The 20,768-nt window shown below is 44.8% G+C and overlaps 1 protein-coding gene across 4 annotated transcripts in view; it reads right to left on the reverse strand.

Moving 5' to 3' along the window:
* Positions 1–20,768, reverse strand: part of ADAMTS9 (ADAM metallopeptidase with thrombospondin type 1 motif 9) — an 85,600-nt gene that overhangs the window by 6,774 nt on the left and 58,058 nt on the right. For 3 of the 4 annotated variants that reach the window (XM_042799416.1, XM_042799415.1, XM_032985659.2), the window contains 9 exons: positions 18,240–18,407; positions 12,825–12,998; positions 6,811–6,981; positions 5,125–5,319; positions 3,033–3,165; positions 2,693–2,787; positions 2,439–2,533; positions 2,211–2,344; positions 646–737 (listed from right to left, as the gene is read on the reverse strand). In XM_042799416.1, coding sequence (XP_042655350.1) covers positions 646–737; positions 2,211–2,344; positions 2,439–2,533; positions 2,693–2,787; positions 3,033–3,165; positions 5,125–5,319; positions 6,811–6,981; positions 12,825–12,998; positions 18,240–18,407 — 1,257 coding nt within the window. The remainder of the gene's footprint in view (positions 1–645; positions 738–2,210; positions 2,345–2,438; positions 2,534–2,692; positions 2,788–3,032; positions 3,166–5,124; positions 5,320–6,810; positions 6,982–12,824; positions 12,999–18,239; positions 18,408–20,768) is intronic. The other variant, XM_042799417.1, reaches the window with a different exon arrangement.

Consider the following 20,768-nt stretch of genomic DNA (forward strand, 5'->3'; position numbering starts at 1 on the left):
GGGATGTGGGGACGGTGGGGCCACAGCTGGCAGGTAGCACTGTGGTCTCTGACAGATGGGCTCTGTCCAGCCATCAACAGAAACCCAACCTGCTCCTGCCCCGCAAATGCCCTCTCCTTCTCAGACACCTCCCCTTTGAGCTGCCATGGCAGGAGTCCCACTGTCTGTCCACTGCCTTCTCCATCCGGAGGGGGTTATCTAACCCAACTTCTTGCACCCCTACATGCAGAGGTTTCAGCAGATATGAGATTGTGGAGCAGAGAGGCAGGGTCTCAGGGCATCCCGATGGCCTGACTCACTACTGCTCTCAAGCCCTGCCATGGCCGATCCCCCTACCTTCAACTACATATACAAATCCCAGCCCTTCTTCCACAGCTTATTTCTTCTTCTTTTTCTCCTCTACTGTTGACTGGGGCCCTGGGGAATGTCCCTTAGCCAGTCCCGACACTGGCCTGATAATAATCTGACATTTTCCCATATGGAAAATGGGAAGTACTTCCTGCCTGGACGAAGGGAAAAGTTTATAATCGCTGAGATGAGAATGTGACGCTCATTGAAGTTGGGCTGATGCGATCAGTAGTAATTAATAGAGGGCCTGAACATAAAAAATGGCACCAATTCCTATGAAATGCTATTGTCAAATACCTGTGGGCATTTGGCCGCGCTGTAGCAGTCTCCAGCGGTGGCGTAAGGAACAGGTCGTCCGTCATGTGTCCGTGCAAACTGTAAATCAGTTGCTGTGGAGAACAGTTGGTGAATAACACAGAAAGAAAGATGCAGGAAGAGAGACAATATGAACATAAACATGCTCTTCACTAATGTTTAAACTCATTATACCTGGTTTCATACATTAATCTTGAGAGTCAAGACCTCATCTGCTGGATTTTTAATAATTAATCCCCAATTCATCCCACATGTGACTCCTTGTCATGTGAGCAGTGAATTTAACAGGATGCTTACCCACTCGATGTTTACAGGTCAGTTTAAGTACATTGGTATAAATAGCAACAAAACTCAAACCCATGACTTGGGTTTTATTTCTCCATCAGAAAATTACCCTTTCAAGAAAGCCATAGGACTTCCTAAATCTCCCTTTTAAATGAAGCCAAACAACCATCTCTGTGCTCTCCAGGCTGCCTCAGCCCAGGGGTCAGAGTTTCAAAAGGAATTGGGGTATTTCGCTCTGGAGGGATCTGAAGTAACTGAGACTTATTTAGATGGGGATGTGAGATAGCTCCTGCCTGACAGAGGTAGGTGCCCAGCTCCTTTTGAAATTCAAAGGGAGCTGGTATCAAATTCCCTGAGGGTGGTTGCTTTTCGATCTTTACCTAGGAGGTTTTACAGACTATTAGTAGCTTTTTACAGATTGATAGACTGGGAGGTCTCATATCTTGAAAATTAAGTGATAAAAACCCCTATCAGATATAGAGTCATTTTACAAGGAAGGATTTTGATTTGCTAAAAATCTCTGCTATTTACTGAATGAACTCCCAATATATTGTATTTTTAAAACATCTGCTGGAAACTGATAGCATCCCTGGAGTCAAGGGGACTGAAACCATAAACCCTATGGGATGCTGCGGGCAGTTCAGTGGTGGGATGGCTCACAGCTCCCACGCATGCTGGCGAGAGTGACAGGGTACCACTTATATTGCACAGCTACAGTCGCCTCTTCCCCTGCAAATCCATGGCCCCAGCTCCATCACTCTCAACACAAGTTATTTCCCCATGGTCTGGCTCTGCTGAGAGCCTCTGCCTTCCCATCGCAGGGACACTGGCACCAGCCCGGAGGGAGCAGCATCCCTACCGCGGCCAAGTCCCCCACACTGGGATCTCCCCACATGTCTGTGTGTAAAATGGGAGGCCAGTTCCTTTCTGGTTAAACTTTCTGCCTGGGTCCAGTCTGAAAATAGGAGACTAAATGAAATCACATGCTTGAATAAAATACGCTGGCCTGCTGGGAGCACGCAAATATTCATTCTGTATAGCAGATGCACCAATGACTGTTTTAATATTTTCCTGTATTACAGAGAAATATTTGCAGTCTCTAAGTGTAAAGCAGTAAGCAGGTGACCAAGTTTCAAAACAGCTTTTAACAGGAGAGCTCAGGAATATTGATCACTAGAGTACTACTGCTTGTTTGTAGTTACAGCTATATTTGTGTAAAATAAACATTTTTTTTTTAATGGCAAGGCCCTGTTTTTACTCACTTATTATTTGCATAGTGTTCAGGTCCAGCCTTACTTTGCTGAAGGTGGAAAACCCAGCTGCTGTGTAATCTTTCCTACACTGGCAGTCTTCTCGTCTGCTCCCGTTATACGGACATTCAGTCGGGTTATGCAATCTAAATCAAAAGAAAACCCTTTCTACTCATGACTGGAAAATATTGCCATGGAAAACAAAAATATTGTAAAGCTCAGGATTAAGGGATTTCTTACCTGTATCCATACACTTCTGAAAAATTCTCTGCATCCCCATTTACAAGGGTCACGTACTCCTTTGGGCTGTCTGTCTGCATCCCAGAGCAATACACCTGAGAGAAGAAAGCCAGAATTTCATCAGACGTCATGTGCAAAGAGATCACTGAGAAAACTGAAGGTAGAAAATCCAAGAGTGGAAATGAAAAGCACATGCAGTGTCCTCTTGCACTTTCAGGAAAAGCATTAACTATCAATCTGTAGCTGAAATGCACCTTTAATGTCTTTCCTTTGACTTGAAGGAAATATTCACCATCTTCAGCGACACCTTTGAGATTTTTAACGTCTTTGCAACTCCTTGGTAATTCACCTGAAATGAAACACAAATACTTGTAGTCACTGAGCAACTGTACATCAAAATTTATTTCGTAACATTGTGAGGCATCCAAAGCATCAAAACACCTTGTTTATTTTTAAAAGGTCTCCCTGAAGTGCCTTAGTGCTTAGCTGGATGGCTCCCAATGCTTGGAAATACTGCACATCTCTAAGGGTTTGGCGGGAAAAGATGCTGAAGCCATGAGAAAGGCAAAGGAACGTGCAAATCTGCAGACTTACAGTCATGGACGTTGTGGCATGTCCTCCTCTCTTCAGGTTTCAGATCTGCATGGCACAAGCTGCTGACCTGGTCATCATTGGTCAAACACTGCACTGACCGGTGCATGACTCCAACTCCACAGGTGACGGAGCACTGTAAGACACAGAGATTCGTATTTTATCTCAAGGGTTTCTGGGATCCAGAAGAACCGAGACAGCCCGTTTCCCTTGCATCAAGGGACAGCAGCAAAGGCCCCAGTCCTGCAAATTGTTCAAACACAGGCTTAATTTTAATCAAAGAAGTAATCCTTTTTATTATGAATCCCTTCATTATTATTATCAGCACTAATTATGTCAAGAACACTATTGAACTTTGCTTAGCACTTAAACACTTCACAGGATAAGGCAGTATTGGTTAAGATGAACCATGTGATCACATGAAATTGTTTACTTTTCACACTAGGAAGGTTGTACAAGAGAGAAATGTTCACCAGAAGGCCTGAATGGTAGAAATCCTCTCCTGGTGGCTGGGAGATGTTGCTTGGGACTGACAAGGGCCTCTCAATGAACATGACATGGTTTGTTGTTTTCTATCAAAATTGCACCAAAAACCCCACAGCCTCCAAACCCTCTCTCTCCTCACCCCCTGGAAAAATGGCTAAATCTGCGCAAACACTGGGTCACCCTCAAATGGCCCAAATCAAGGGTAATCTTAAGGCTGAAATTGCACAAGTTACTGGAGCGGCTGAGCAGCAGCTTGTCCAGGCTGGCTGCTGCTAAGCATGGTCAATGGGAGGTGGGAGCATCTTGCTCCTCCTCCACAACTTGTTCTTTCAAGCACCCGAGAAGTGAAAATCATCTCCTTCTACAGGTACCAGGTTAGACTGCCAAGAAAATGATGCTGCTCATCTATTTAGAAATGATTCGTTTAAAGGAGTGCACCATGAAGGAGACGGTCTTCAATGGCTCATGGTATTCGCAGCTTGGCATTTACTCTTTATCAGATCCAAATCCATACAACTTAACTACACAGCTGAGCAGGACTCTCTTTGTCCATCAAAGGTGATGGTATTTTACATTAAATCCCTTTGAAAATCAGAGATGAGAAGGGTCATGGCACTTGGTAGTCACTGGGACATTCAGCAGCCCAAAGCGAGGAGAAAGGTCTTGCTCTCTGAAATGGATACTCTTTGCAATGAAGTTGCATTAACGAGTTGGATATTTTGCACTGAAATTCTGGGGGGAAATACCAGTTAATTGAGGCTGAGCTCTTTGCTGTAACTCCTCTGCCCTGACTTGCAGGGAGGATCTGAAGCTTCCTGTGGGGCAGGAGGAACTTAGGTTTCAAATGGCTATGCCATTTATTGTGACAACTTCCACTACATTTTGCTTGACTTGACCCTCATTGCTTTGTAAAGGCTTGACAAATTCCTACAAATGCCTGAGCTGGGTTAATAAATCAAATTCATGGGAGAAACACCACTTTTCAAAGAATGTCAGAAGCCCAAAGAAGTGAAATGTTATCACCTTAACTAAAATTTGATCTTGTAGTTCAGGCCCCAGTAGCATCTCAACACAAATAACTTTAGCAGAAAGGCTGTTATTTCCCCTGCCCTAACCCAGCATTTGTAAGAAGGAGGGAGGGGGGAATAAGAAAGAAAGAAAAATCCTTTTAAGTCTCAAATTACCTGTGTTTTGTCCTGTTGGTGGTTCCCAAGTCTTGCTCATACATATGACCATGTGAGGCCAAACCCAGTTGCCAGCTACACATAGATCCCTCTAGCACAAAACCCTTGTTTTCTGGCAATGACTCCACTTTCTGACTAAGAGTTCAGTATGACCATCAACACTGTCACAAATTTTGTCTATCTCCAAAATTTCACGGAGATCATGACTCTACTTGTGACTGCTGGGATTCCCCGATATGACGGGGTTCAGTCTGAAGCACGGAGCCCTACACACACCAGGGCTGCCACTGCATGAAAATATTCGTTGCATTAATTTATGCAGCTCAAACATTCTCCTGCCAAACCTTCAGACTGTGACCCCGGTGTAAAAAAAGAGTAAGTTTGTCCTAATTTTTTTGGTTAAAAAAGAAGTTTGCCATACTTACGCTTCCCCAGTTGCCGACACGCCAGGACGCCGAGACGGGACACTCCCCAAGGTAGCAGGGCTGGATGTTGGGCGGCTGTGTGCCAGGACAGTTGACCATGTTCTGGTACCCATACTCGTAGTGGTCCTTCCCAGTGTAAATCTCGCTGCAGGACACCAGGCGCTGCCTGTATCCCTTCCCACACGTGACAGAGCACTGCAGGCAGAGGAAATGCCTGTTATCACCACACGCTTTGGGAAGGCTGCCCGAAACAGGGACGAAAAGCAGGCTTGCCAGTTTTTAACACAACAAGCTGCTCCGAGGGATCACTAGAAACTATTTAAGACAGCCATGAGTATTGTGAGCAACTACAAGGGGGCTGGTGCCTGTCTTTGAGCGCTCAGTTCCTCCCTGTGCTGCCCCTACAGCTGCTCCAGGACCCCCTGCTCCAGGCTGGCTCCTGGTCACACCTTCTCTCTCCCTAATGGCAAAGAAAGGAGCAGAAGATCCTTGGGAACTCAGAAATACCTCTATTATTTGAGTTTTGGTTTTTTTGTTTGTTTGTTTGTTTGGTTTTTTTTTGCCAAATGATGCACATAGAATGAAAATGGTCAAGATTGACCCTTAATCACAGTTACTTGGCAGCAACTGGAAGAAAGGGAAGGTTTTCCTTGTAATTAGAGGAAAAAGTGCTTCTGCCCTCCTCACCAAAAGGCCGAGTAGTAGCTGGGGGGAGCTAAGATCCAGCTCCATGAGTCCTTGCCCACCTCCTCATCTTCATAGGCCTGAGTGCTCCCAGGGGTTAGAGGGTGTCTGGGCAAGGGGCAGCCAGGGCTCCAGCCTCACAGACACCCTAGCATTTCTCTTAGGAAACTACCCAGGAGACCAGGCTGATCTTAGAAATCATTATCTCTCCACATTTCTGCCTCCTGTGCTATCTTGGTTGGCTCATTTCTCGTCCCCCTCAGTCCTGGCATGCTTTCCTTTTTCCCTTTTCTTATTCTTTCTTTTTAATCAGTGCTGTGTCAGCAGCTGCCTTGTCACTTCCCTCTGCTGTTCCTCCAAGTGGAAAGTAATCCTTCACTCGCTGCAGAAGGAAACAGGCTGAGATTAGCCCGGGTCCTCCCGCATTCAGCGCCTGCTACAAAGAAAACTCATCTATTTTCCTTGCCAAGCCTTCTCCTACCCATGAGGGTGAACCTGCTGCCTTCGCTCACACCGGGTCCTCACTCTTGCCAAAAATGGCACAGAGGAAGGACACGTCCCCACAGTCACATTCAGACTCGCCTTTCCCCCAGGTTGCTCACCCAGACCCTTGCACAGCTCATGTAGCCCTGGAGATCCATAAGAGGGGATGGGAATGAAACCAAATAAATAAATAGATGAAATAAAATGGCACAAAACCAAAGAGGGAGTCTGCTGGATATGATGTGCTTTGGAAGAAAATTGCCTCTAGATATTAGCTAGGACTCTGAGCATTCTGGTGTTTACTCTTTAATATCCTGGTCTTTTCCCACAGCCCTGGTCCTTTCACTCCAGCAGGGAAATTACACACAAACTAAAAAATAATAATTAAACCACGCAGCACTGCCCTGCCACTGTTGATTTGGGTTGCAATATCTCAGCGAGGCCAGCAGCAAGCGGAGGAGAGTGTAGCCCAGTGCTTGAGCAGCGCAGACCTCCTGGGGGGCAGGGATGGGGACTTACCTCCGACCACTCCCCGGTGATCCAGACGTACTCGCAGGGCGGCAGCCTGCAGCTCTCGATTTCGGGGGGCCGTTTGCTGGCGTCGCAGTAGCCGCTGCTCTGCACCCGCTTGTTCTCATCCACGCAGACCACCTTGCGGTACCGAGATGCCTCCCCGCATGTCTTCACACACTGTTTGCAAGAAACAACGGCTCATGCAACCCGTCAGGGACTTCGTCAAATTAATCTGCAGCTGCAAAGCAAGCGAGCCCTCCACCCAGCAGCCCGAGGGAGCAGATGGCTCTGTGCCCCATGTTCGCATCTCTCATTGTTATCATTTGGGGCAAATCTGAGACCAGGGCCCCGCAGTGCCAGGTGCTGTGGGAGCATCCAGTGACAAATTGCTCCCATCATCTGGAGGTACCAAGATGTAGGGAGAGAGGAGAAACCGAGGCAGAAGTTATTGGGATGGGTCAGATGTAGAATCTAGCTGTGATGGGACCAAGAGATGCAGGGGTCAGGAGATGGGGCAAGGGGCCAACCACCATTTCAGCCCTTAGTAAATACAACAGCTTGGAGAATGACAACCCAGCCATCCCCCTTGCAAAATACATGCCGTCTCACCCTTAGCTGTGGCTGGTTTGAGGGAACCCCTTCCCTGGTCCCAGACTGTGGGCGAGCAGCAGCGCTCTGCCCTGACATGGTGGGGGGGCACATCTCTGCAACCGCTGCAGCAGAGGCAGCCCTGCGGGTTTATTCTCTTTTAAACACTGCCCTGCCCAATATTAAGAGCAACCCATGCTAGGCGAGCACAACTGCTCCCTGAGGGCTTCTGGAGACTTTAAGGACTCAGTTCTTTTTCTGCTCATCTTGGAAAAAACAGCCTGGCTATGAGGCTGTGCTCGTGGGATTGGGTCTGTGCTCAGAACACATCTTACAAAAAAGACACATAAATCAGCATAAGAGCAGCTGTCTGGATAAAACCCTGTTTTCTTAAAGTTATGGCCTGTAATGGACCTCTAACACTTTCAAGTAACTGGATTAACAAGGAGAAAAATGCATGAAAATAATCATTTTATATAATGTGCAGGAAACGTCTTCCCCCTAAGGAAAAGGATGAAACATTCAATCAGACTATCCATATCTGTACAGAAACACTGTCTGAAGTCACCTAGGCTTGGAGGACTGTGCCAGTTTAATCTAGTTAGAGTCCGACCCTTCAAACATCGTTTCCAGCCTCCCCGAACAGCTCCTGCTGTCCTGGCTGCCCCATAATTAGCAAGATCCTAGTGAGTTCAGTTAATTGCAAAATGCAGGCACTGTCAGGCCTTTCTGTAATTAGCTGTCAGGACCAAGACTGCAAATTATGTGAGAACTTTGAAAAATCAGATCAATCTGTGGCAGGAGCAGCAAACCAGGGGGGCTGCAGCGAGCACGTCATATTGGTTGCAAATATGTAGGAATCGAGAAAAGTGGAAGGGGACGGGAGAGGAGATGCAGCCCCACAAAGCAGCCATTTATTCCAAAGGAATAACTCAGGAGCTCTTAGGCAACAGTCAACATTGCAAAATCCTCAGTCTGCCCAAAGACCCCAAGGGCTTCATGTGCTTTCAACCTTATTTACTCTCTTGCTTTTTAAGTCCTTGGAGTGGAAGCTCCTTCTAGTTCTGTGCTGAAATGCAACGATCCTATGGGGGCTGTAGGAATTTGTTGGAGTGTGATTTCCCCAGAAAGCAAACAATTTGTGCTATATTTGCCCTTCTCTGATATCTCCCCATTACAGAAGTCAAATCTGGAAGGGGATAGCATGTGAATAAGGCATCACTAGCGCTCCATCGTCACATAGCTTCCCTGAGTGGCACCTTTCAGGGCCAGGGTGAAATCCGACTTTCCTGCTCACTCCTAATGAGGGGCTCCCCAGCGCAGCGAGAGCGGGGCTACGGGATGCTCAAAGCTCCCCTTCTCTCTCGTTTGGCATATGCCAGCCCAGCACGTGGTCACCAGCTCAGGGTGAATCGTTCCAGCCCGCCGCCACTCACGGCCAAAGGAGGCACCTTGCAAGAAGTGGAAAAAAACAAGGTTGATTTAATCTCCTCCCCTTAATATATATTTAAGCCTAAATTAGCAAAGTACATTGGCTCAGGCTTAATTTTAAGAGGGTCAACAATCTCTATGCCATCAACACATCTTCTGACATTGACAGTGAAGAGCTATCATATCAAAAGCCCATCCTCATCTAAAATCATTAGTTGCTGATGAGAGATTGACACTCTCAAGCACACGCCAGCCCGCTCTGGGTTTTTCTGAAAATGACAGTTGTATGGTCAAATAAACCTGAGCCAGCTCTGTGTGTTTTGTCATCATCAGTAAATTAAAGTTTGATTATTTGTATTTTTAGGGATAATTGGCACTTAAAATAATTCCACTGAGATATTAAAAATGTCCCAAAGACAGTGAGACCATCATAAAATAAATCAAAGAGAAACACTGCAGAGGTTCCAATCAGCCACCCCAAGGTTATAAAACATCATTCATGTAGAAAGTGGACAGTTCAGCTAGCACGAAAAGGCTATTTTTCCTTTTAATATGGTGATAGATTTTGTATGAAATCCCATGTTCATGACTGATTTAAATCTCACATTAAACAGCGGGGCCAGGGTATAACAGCTACTGATAGCAAGAGCTGAAAAACAGGTCAGGCATTTGACAATATTTGTCTCTTTTGCCTCATTTCCCAAACTCTGAACTGTTTTCCTGGCAGTTCAAATTAAGGACCATTTCAAGAACTTCTGCAACTGTTTTAGAAGAGTAATAATAAATTAAAAAAAAATCCCCAAAGGCATGGCTTTGCAAAAGCATTCATTGTTTCCTTTTTTTTTTTTTTTTTTTTTTTTTTTTCCAAATCAACTTCTGACATAGAGATGAAATGAAACCCCACTCCACAAACACTTCAGACATGCCTTGGGTAACTCTGCAATCCAAATCAGGCAAGGATGGCACAATTCTCCCCCAAATGGCAAATGTCAAAGATTCAAGAATTGTATTGCAGCTTCCAGAGCTGTGCATTGTCCTTCCACAGAGGTTCATATTAAAAAAAAAAGCCCTTGTCTCTCTCAATTTTCCCTTTTTCTTCATGACCCTGGTCTGAGTTTTACTTTGACATTAGCAAGGCCCTTTCTATTGACTTTCTTCTCCCTGGTGTGGGCACTGAGAACAGCTAATTAATGGTGATACATCAACAGAGCAATAAACGGTTTCCAATATGTTCCCTATTCCTTTTCATTGGCAAGACCAACTTTTTTCTAAACAACAACTAAAAAGGAACAATAAAAAAATCTCTCTCGACAGATTCCCTTTAAAGATAAGAAATCAAGAACAAGACAGCGCTGGGATGTAATTTTACATCCTGCCTTTCATGTCAATTAGGGTTCATTGCTGTTCCCTGCTCAGAGAATACTAATGCAATCTGTGCCTCCTCACTATAAATAACACACGGCCGGTACTTATGGCTGGGGAAAAGGTGCTACTACTTTTTTTTCACCGGGTATATCAGAATAAAATAAGAAGTGCTCAGTAGAAGAACTGCTTGGATGGTTATTTATGGATGAGGAAACTTCTAGTGCCTGCTCCCAACAAACCTTCTCTGGGAAAAAAAAGATTCTCTGTAACATGTTAAAAATTGACCCCAGTGCAACGGGGAGCCCTGGAAAACTTAGGAAAACATCAGGATCCACCTCTCACCAAGGGCTTGGCAGGGTGGGGTCAGGCAGAAGCCTCTCACCACTGGTTTGAAAAGTTGCAAAAATAAGGGAAAGAGGGTGAAAGGACAGGGTAGGAGCCATGGCTTTTCAGGGCTAATTACACCATTGGGTAAGAACTTCAACTGCATGCTGTTTGGTGACCTACTTTGCTGCCTGTAAATTTATTAGCTGAAGAAATTTAATGGGCTCTGTAAAAGCAAGAGTTCATTGCTCGGAATTTGTTGGAGCCCCCTCAGCTGTTCCTATGTTTCTCTTCCAGGCTGGGGTGGTTCCACTGGGTACCATGGTGTGGTCAGCTCAGCTTTGCCTCCTGCTGCTTCCCATCACACCTCAGCTCCCTGGCAGGTGGGAATGGGGCACAGTCCCCTCCGGCCTCTTGTACTTGTGGCCACATTACATAGGATTATAAACCCAACTTCCCAGCGCTGTTGAGAGTGAGGGAATGAAGCTAAACTTGTTTGTACCATCCCCGTCAGGCTGAAGCACATTATCAGGGGGGATATTAGATAATGTCACACACCCGGCCGTGGGCAGTCTGGGCTGCTCTGTGCAGTGACAAGCCAAGAACGAGCTCGTGGGCTAGGAAAGATGAGAGGAAAGCAGATGCTGCCCTAACCTTGATTTTTTTCTTGCTGCAGTAGCAATGGTGCGCAGTCTCTGCATGCGTGAGATGCTTTTTCTCTGATGAGTAAATTCTCTTTTCCTATCCTCCCCTGGTTTATTTTTCTTTTTGTCCTTTTTTTTTTTTTTTTTTTTTTTTTGTTTTTTTTGGTGACACAATAAAGGCAGGCTCTGGAAGTGTCTTCAAACACCAATGATTTGAGTAGGAAGCCAGTGGTGCCTCCCCATCTTTTGTTACCAGAGCAGAAGGCCCTATTTTGCTCTTACACTGTGGCTTCTTCACACTGTCTCGTCAGGGGAAGGGACCTTGACCAATTTCATCCCCCTTCAAGACCCCCATGGGCCATGCAGGAACAATATAAAAGCAGCCTGACTGTCAATGAAGGCCGGGCCCCCTTTTAAGTAATATTTCTCCCGCTCCCCAGAGTTACTCACTGCATGTGTCAGGGTGATCAGGCTCAGGCTCTGATCATGCACCTCCAAAGTCAGGGGGATCTTTGCTGTTCAAAGAGTGCAGGATCAAGACCTGCTGCCCTGCCACCGGGGCCTGCAATGGTTTTGCAGGGAGCCTGATGCACCTGGGGGGGGGGGGGGAGTTTCTGTCCCTCTCCATCCCTTGCATTTCCATGGAGGGCTCAATGATGGGCAATCCCCTTCTCTCTGTGTGACAAGAACATCCCCTCCAGGGGAGTGGTGGCCTCTCCCACAGGCTGTGCACAGCTGGAGTCAGCTCTATCACCTTTCCCATTTCCAAGGCTGGAAGTCTCTGCACTATGAGGAAAGGTCTGGGACAGTGGGACAGGGATGGCAGAGAACCAGGGCAGGACTCTCTCATCCAGAGATGGCTGAAACCAGAATGAAAACAAGAATTTTGGTATCTGGCCTGAACCCTCTGCCATAACTGGTTGTGCACTCAAAGCTTGCCATGGCACCCTGCGTGCAGCTGATGAGAGGGCTCCTCCTGACCGCCTTCCTCCTGCCCAGAGTCCCCTTGTCCTCCTGCCAGCCTGCATGGCAGGTGAGTTGAGGTTGCTCCCTGAACCACTGGAGCAGCAGATTTATCTCCTGCTCCAGCCTAAGGAGCTGGTTTTGCTGGGGACTGATCCCGGTCACTCAGGAAAGCACAGTCTCCCATGGGAGATGCCATCTCAGTGCTGCTCATGGCTTGACAAAAAAGCATGGACTGGGAGCTCAGTGAAAGGAAAGAGATGTCAGAAGAACGTTGGGTAACAGGGCAGGAAAGTGGGAATTACCAATGTTCCTTAATTCCTTCAAACCCACAGGCACAGGGCTCACTGTTGGAGCCGCGCAGCAGGGCTCAGCCTCTGGGAACAGACCCAAATCCGCCCTACCCAAAACCTGCTCAATATTTGCATAGGTCCCAGCCAAACACAGGGCAGCACGAAGCAATACATTAACCCTACGGAGGTATTTCTCAGCTCACCCTTCCAGCCAGCATGCATGAGCATCTCCTCTGCCTTTTTTTTTTATTATTATGATTTAATTTTTTTTGGCAAGCCCGGGTTGCAACCCCAAAACCCCAGCCCCCCCCGGCAACGGCGACTCTCCGTCTCCAGCATCATCCTGTGCTGCACGCTTGAGAGCACAAGGGACGTGACCCCTGGGAAGGGCGAAGGGGGGGACCCCACTTACCGCCTGCCATTCGCCGGCTGCCCAGTGGTGTGCGGGGCACTCGGGGAGGTGGCAGTCCCGCTGCGGAGGGGGCCGGCTGCCCGGGTCACACTCTGCCTCCTCAGCTGCCTTCGGGGTGCCGCTGTGGCAGTGCACGGCGCGGCGCTGGACACCCCGGCCGCAGGACACCGAGCACTAGAGGAAGGGACAAAAAGTGAGTGGCCAGTCCCTCTCGCAGCCGTCAGGGTAAGTTCCCGGGGTTCGCCCTCTGCTCTGCGCTCAGCGGCAGCGATAGCAATGCTCTAACGCCGACGATTAAACTTCCAGGTGAGGCTTTTCATTGCACAAGGGAAAAATTTTGCAAGGGCAGAGCAGGCAGCCTGAAATCCCTACTCCGCTGAAGCCAGAGGGAATTTTTGCCATTGGCTTCAGTGGGGTCAGGATTTCCCAGCCAGAATTTTTATTGCGAAAACCTCTGGAGATAGTGGCACTGCTAAAGCACTGCAACACGCCAGAGGCGGCGTGTGTTACTTCTCAGGCACTCGGCTCAAAAAAGTAATAGTTCAAAATATATCAAATGCCACAAGCATTACTGGAGTGGACTTTAATGAAAAGCAAACTTGAATTTATAGAAGAAAGTCTGTAGCAGTAGAGAGGTAAAGGCATGATATAGCTGGGATTTCTTTCAGCATGCATCTAAATGTGCATATGCATGCAAGCCAGGGTATACTGTTAATTTGTGAAAAAAAAATGTCTTTTCAAAATAAATTGCATTTCACATTTCCTTCATTACACTGTGGGCACATTTCTCCCCACTCTAGGCACAGTAAGAAAAGCCTGAATTTCTCTGTTTCTCAGACATCTTCAAATTGTTATCTATACTACAATGCTTTTAACAGCTTGTTTTTTCTTTCACACAACACTTCTCAGTGTTGTGACTGCACACTGTAGTAAGTTTAGCAGTACTTAACATCCCTCTGGTATGTATTCTTCATGGCTAGATTTTAAAGTATACTATATAGATCTGGAATAAAGAGAATTTGCATTTATAGAAGAAAGGATGTAAAAACCAAAGGTATGCATTTAAAACGAATAGCCATTTGCTGAATTAACAATTAATACAAGCAACCTTATTAATATATCAGGAACTAAGAAAACAAGTTTACATCCCGTTATTGCAATACCCATAAAAGTGAGCTTTCTTAAGGCAGGGAATTAAGCATTCCCTAGCGGGGAAACAATTCTTTCTTCTGCAGAGTATTCCTCTGAAATGTTTTGTTTGCTTTACTATCCAAATGTCCCATTAAGCCAAGAGGACCAAAGAAAATCTGATCGTGAATATTCACCTGGCTTCAGATATTTGTAAGAGGGTGGGAGTTTTTTTGCGTAACTTTGAAAGTAGCAGTGAGATTTCTGTCACTGATGATGCAAACGCTTCCCATATGCTGCTCTGCCTCCCTGTGATTAATGACGCTGTTTGCCTTACGTATTCCATAAGGGACAGTTAAACTGAATAATGGCCACAAACTTGGAGAAACATACACAAGAGGATGCACACCATGCTCTAAAATGCCTTTTGGTTTGCAGTTATCACTCACCTAAAAAGCACATGCCTGTCAATGTTCAATAAGGGAGAGCAAGTCACTCCGTGGCTCTTTCACGGGGGGGCCCGTGATGCATGTGACACCCGGGCAGAGCGGGTTTGGGGAGGGGGAGGCTCATCCCTGGCCGTGCTGGGCAAAGCTGTAGACTCATTTCACTGAGTGCCTTGGGTGAAACTTTGCCCCTGCGCAAGCCCACAAGGATAAATTCTGCTGAATCGGTGGGCAGACTCGCCATGGGGCACAAGCCCCCCCCTCCCAGAACCCCAGACCAGGGCTGCCACATCCTGGGTCACTCCTTGGAACAGATTTGAACGCCCCTCTTATGAGCAATCAAGCAAAGAGCTTTTCCTCGGTCTAATTATAAGAGTATATGCAGGGGAGGCTTTTCCTAGCTGAACGGGCTTTCTAAGTGCTCTTGGTGGCTGGACACCCAGCGCATGCAAAAAAACATCCAGCCACAGCAATGGAGAAGGAAATGCCAGGCCCCGGCCCGAGGAGATGAAGCTGCAGGGGATCCCAGTCCCGGGGCCACAGGAGGGCTGCGGGGGGGCTGACTCCAGGTGTGCTGCCGCTGCCCGAGCCCCGAGCCCTGCTGAGGGGGGCAATGGCTGCACCCAGCCTGGGTGAAAGTTGCTCAGCTGGGGCCATGGGATTTTTCCCAGTGGATCGAGGCATCTCCTTCTGCAGGGTGTTTCCTCCCGCTGCCTGTGCTGCAGCATCAGTATTGCTGTGGCTCTGGCTGGATTTATGGCTGGCTTCGAAATAACACCGTTATGACTTAGGAAAGAGGCAAGAAAAGGTGGGGTTTAATACCATTTTCATCCTGGCTATTTTAACCCAGAACACTGGTCAGCCAACCTCTGTCTACCCTGGGGAAATGCAGCCATCTGACACTGCCAGAAGATATTCATTTTTGGGGCATCCAACTTGTTCTGTACTTACATATTCCCCTGTGGGATGCCACGAGCCAGGCAGCCTGTTTGTCCTTTCTGTGGATTCTATACATTTTCCCAGCAGTGCTCCTTTCTCCACTTAGAAAGTCAATCACCAAATTGCCAGATCAGCTATGGAGAAGCTCTACCTGATGCTCTACCTGTGTTTTTAAACAGGGCTGGATTTCAGCCTCTAGCTGAAATCTGTAAATACCAGACACAAGAATAAATATTGATATTTTTGCTAAGTGAAAGGTAAATAACCATAATTGATACCATGTAGGAGATCCAAACACATTAAATCTGACATTTCAGTGCAGACACAAGCACATTTAAAACTTGGAGAAAAAGACTTTTTTCTTCCTTTCTGATTATTACAGATATATTAAAAATGTTTTGCTGCAGGAAAGTGGATTCATAACAGTCTAGAGAAGAATTACCCAGCCTCTGAATGCAAAACATCCAGAGAGAAAAAAACCTGGGAGCAGAACACCATCTTAGCCAGCTGCCAACAGGGATTTATTTCTAACCATTCCTGTAATTTTTAATCCTGATTTTTTGAATCATTTCCCAAAAGAAAAAAAAAAAAAAAAAAAAAAACAAACAAAAAAAAGCCCAGACAAACAAAAACAAACCTGAAAAGCCCTAAAGGCACATGTATCAGGTCCTGTGCATATATGGCTACAAGGAGGATGCACTTTTACAGGAAAACCTTGTCTTATTTCTCACTCAGACTTTTGTTGGTTTACCCAGAATAAAAGGCAGGCAGCTCACAGCAGCTCAGCTTTGGGATTATCTTTTAGAGGCAATTAGACCTTCAGAAAGCTTTTTTTTTGATAGTATCTAAGTGCAAACTGATCCTGGCTCTCATTTTCAACAGTGGCACCAGTGATGGGGAAGGTGACACGGAGTTTCTATGCCCATTTAGATCCTGATCTACTGGGTATTCAGAGTGCCAAACCCCTGCCTGTTTCATAGCTTTAATGAGAAGTTCAGCACCTAAATCCACCTCAGCTCTAAGGCATTAAATCTTTTGCAAAGCCGTGCAAATCTGGCACACCTCTCGCAGGGTCAGCCATGGCCAGTGCTCCAAACTTCTGACAGCCCCAACCCTTCATGTGTCTCAGGCAAAGAAACACTGCCAGCACGAGTGAGAATCAGGACGCAAGGAAGACATGCCAGAGCATTCCCATGTGGCTTTAAAAAGCCCAGTTTGATTACTAAATGAATGTTTCTGTCCCTGGATTTTTATCCTAAGCAATATGGCTGGCTGAGCACATACAGCATCAGGGACCTGGGTTGAGGAGCTACCCCTGGAAATGCTTTAGTCTTATCATTAGCATACAAATATTCCTTAATTGCCTAGTCACAGGAGATTACCTCAGGCTATAAATCACCTCATCCTCCTATTAACTCGGGTTTCTTTCTCCACTCGCATAAAAGAAACTCTGATCATGCAGTAGAATGTTGGGAATTTTAAAATACTTTATCAATTAACATTAGTGTATTTTAACACAATTGACAGACCATTACATTATTATGTTTACAATTATTAGGTGTAAAAAATTGCTTTCAGGAGCAGTCCTTTTAAATAAGGTGCAAATCGGATGTGACAAGACTATATAATGGCCTCACGTTTCTTTTCAGTCTAGCTTCCTGTATAAAATTGAATCCTGTAAGAATTCCTATATAGAATTGTATTCTGTATAAAATTTCAGTCCTGCAAGTAATAAAGGTAATAATATTAACTTAATTTCCAATGCGGGAGCAGTATTGTGCATTTCACAGGGCTACACAGGGCTACCTGTGTGCTCCCAGATGTACCTTGGGTAAAGGACCCAGACCTCAGTAAATGAATCTCCACAGTGAATGCACACTTAGCCCTTTACACACATAAAGGCAAATACTCCTATCCTATGAATTCAAAGGTAAGCATTAAAAAAAAAATACAAGTCTGAAAACAATCATAGAACATCAATGGGTTTATTGTCTTTTTTAGTAGTCGACATTAAACAACAGTATGCTGTCCTAGTCCTAATATTTGCAGTGCTCATATCAATGTTAATGGTTTATCTTTCAGGGAACTTGCATACAGTGAGAACTGGTGTTTTGTACCTTAATTTGGAAAACAGACCACAAGAGAAAGTGATGTTTTACAAGTTAACAGTTCATTTAGTCCAGGATTTTCAATAGCTGCCGATTAGCACACTAATGAGGTAGAGGGAAAAGCAAGGTTAAGATATAAAAATGTGATGCAGCAGATTCAAGGTGATGACAAAGACATTATTTTCAGGAAAACAAGGATTCAAGGTATGCTTTCAGAAAACAAGATGCTTAATAACTCCAAGCACTTTTACATTTCCAGCAGCCTCTGCTCTGTTCATCAGTGTCTGACTTTTTAATAAAGCAAAGTCAAGTGATGAGCTTGTTAAGAAACAAAATGTAGTGAAAAGCATGTTTAATGAACAGCTCTGATTGTTCTTTAGTCTTTCCCAGGAAGCTGACAATAAGTTTAATTTCAGATTTCTCAAAGCTAAGGAAGATTTTGCTTGGGACATGATATAGTTAAATAATAATGATATTAAACCCATGAATAAATAGTAGATTCTCTTTAATAATATATACTAATGCCTTTTCTAGCAAAAACTTAAAATATACAACAAGGAATTTGCTTTCAGATAGACACAAAAAGTAAGTTGCCATGTTTTCAGCTGGTACAGATCAGTGCTGCTGCATTGCTGTCCATGAAGATACAATGTTTTACACCACCTGAGGATCTGGCCCAAAACTTTTACCCTTGAAAAATTTAGGAGGACAGAAGTGATGGGAAAAGAAGCTTCTAACCAATTTGATGGAGGATGAATATCAAAGGTTGCAAAAGGGTATACAACACGTCTCACCTGTCCCCAATCTCCTGTTTTCCACTTCGGACATCTGCCCCCTCTGCATTTCTTTTGAGCATTGGGTTTAGCAAGGTGCTTGCAATAATCTTCTTCTACATGCCTCCCTTCCTTTGATAAACAGTACAAATTGCGGTGCTTTTGGCCCCTTCCACAGGAGACTGAACACTGTAAATATAAAGTAACAACAGATCAGCTTTCACGCAGGGCCATCTACACGGTTATACATGGGCTACAGCTAGCCAGGACATTTTCTTTCAACTGGACCAAAAAGCACATCCCCAGGTCCCTGGCAGCCTACACAAAGCTTGAAGGGGATATGGAAGAGCAGGATTGAACCACTGGAAATGCTCCCATTTGCACTTAATATTGCATTATACTCTTGGTCAAAGCCCTCCAGAATGCCAACATCAAAACAGAGAAAGCAGCTGACATTCAGCAGGGATAACAGGCTGGATTCCTGGCATTGCTCCAGTGGTTTCAAAGGAGCAGAGTCATCTTACAGGGATCAAGGCAGGAGCCCTCAGTATCTACTTAGAAGAACTTGAAAGGAACCATTTCCATTTACCTTGTTACAAAGGGAGGTCAAATGTTGGTAAATCAGGAGAGTAAAGTGCAATATACACCTTCACAGAGGAAAATAACTGCACAAAGGACAAGGCAGAAGAGAAAACTGCAGACTTTCCATGCCCTCGGTATTAAAGCTCGTCTTTGTTTTACCAGTGTAGAATGATGTACTCTTTTTTTTTTTTTTTTTTTACTAAACAGATTGAAACCAGGACATGCTCATCCTTAAGATTTATGCATTTTGAAAACAACTCAGAAGGTGGCAAGAAGGCAGAGCCCAAAGAATCAAAGCAAAAAGCAAATCAGCAGGTATGGTAGCTGTAAGCTTTGTAGTGAAGCAACTAATTTCAACCTCCCTCTGCATGTTCACTGAACTTTTTCAAATGTGACCACTTCTGGCATGCAAACCCCAAGCAACTTCACTTTGATTTCAGATTAGTCGCCTCCAAAAGATTTAGCAATCAAAGAAGTCTGGAATCACGACAAGAATTTAATATGACAGTTTCGTGTAGAACAAGCCTCTTACTCAGCATGATGCACCCAGAGACTCAGCTTCAATTTCTTCATTACATGTTATGCAAGTTATTACATGCTATGTCACAAGCATCCTGGCTTAATCCTTGAGCACAAACACACTGGTTCAACCATATCTCAACATAAAATGTTCTGCTTTCCTTTCAGAATGCAGCAATCATGCAGAGATGAGGGTTCTTCCTTTGTTTTGGAGCCGCTCCATCAGTATGTTTCCTAAGAAATAAATTACAGCCCAAGTTCTTCCCAGTCTATGAATATATTTGAAACCTAAAAAATCTACTATTTATATATACAGCAGCTCTGGAAGATGCATTAAAATAGAAATTGGCATATGCATTGACAGCTGTGATTATTTTAAATTACAGCATCACTTACAACTCATTCGTCCTTATTGTGTGAAGAGGTACACAAAGCACCAGTGAGGGAGCAGCAACTTGCTCCAAAATGAAAGAGTTCAGACCAACGTGGAGAGAAATGGATGTAACTCATAAGATCAGATGTTGCTGTTTAAAAGCTTGCATAAGCAATGCTGCAAAAAAGGCTCTTTTCCTGATGCAAGACCATCACAGATTGACAAAATGTAGCTGATGTCTCTTGCGATCAATGGTGTTTAGGGGCCATTAATGATGTTCCTCCTAGAGAGGCAGGGAAGCCTAATAAGCCTGTGGCAGGGATGGCTGCCTCTGAGTTTTCTTGAGCCCAGCTCCAATTCCAAGATAGGTCAAAAAAACCAACAACATTCAACCTTGCACTGAGAAACAGAGAAAATGCTGTCCATTGTTCTAAAATTAATGAGCTACCCTGATTCATTAACTTCACTTTTTTTTTTCATTCATATCAACAGAAAAAAGATTAAGTGAATGTTATCCTATTTTTATAAGACTTCAGATTTCATCAGGAGTTTATTTTTCCATTCTCTCCACATCTTTCCTCAGGCAATGAACATCAGCAGCAAGAAGAAAATATCAAATCCTACCAAACCCAGTTGTAAACTTCTAATACTTTCATCCATTTACTACCTTTGCACTAAGCACCACCACTGATCCCTTAGCAAAAATTCAAGTGCTTCTCATTAAATGTTCTCCATGCAGGTTGATGCCACTTTACTGTGACAGCCAAAGCTAAATATAAATTCATGGACTTGAGCAGTTCTCCCCCTTGCCACACATTCTGAGCTGGTACAGCCTAATGCATCTTTTCTCTAATTTAAAAAATACTTTGGATCCACCACTTACTCTAAAGGAAGAATAACTACACTGTGCAACAACACAAACATGTTGATAAATATTTGATCTCACAAATAATATGGTTCTAGTAATTTCCAAAATTATTATCCCCCTTCTACAATTGCTTAACTTTGGCACGAAGCCTGATTCTGACTTTTATCTCACCATCCCGTGATCAAACAACAAAACTGTATGCATATCT

This window comes from Tyto alba, unplaced genomic scaffold, assembly GCF_018691265.1.
Source record: "Tyto alba isolate M040663 unplaced genomic scaffold, T.alba_DEE_v4.0 Super-Scaffold_3, whole genome shotgun sequence".
Classification (NCBI taxonomy): Eukaryota; Metazoa; Chordata; class Aves; order Strigiformes; family Tytonidae; genus Tyto; species Tyto alba.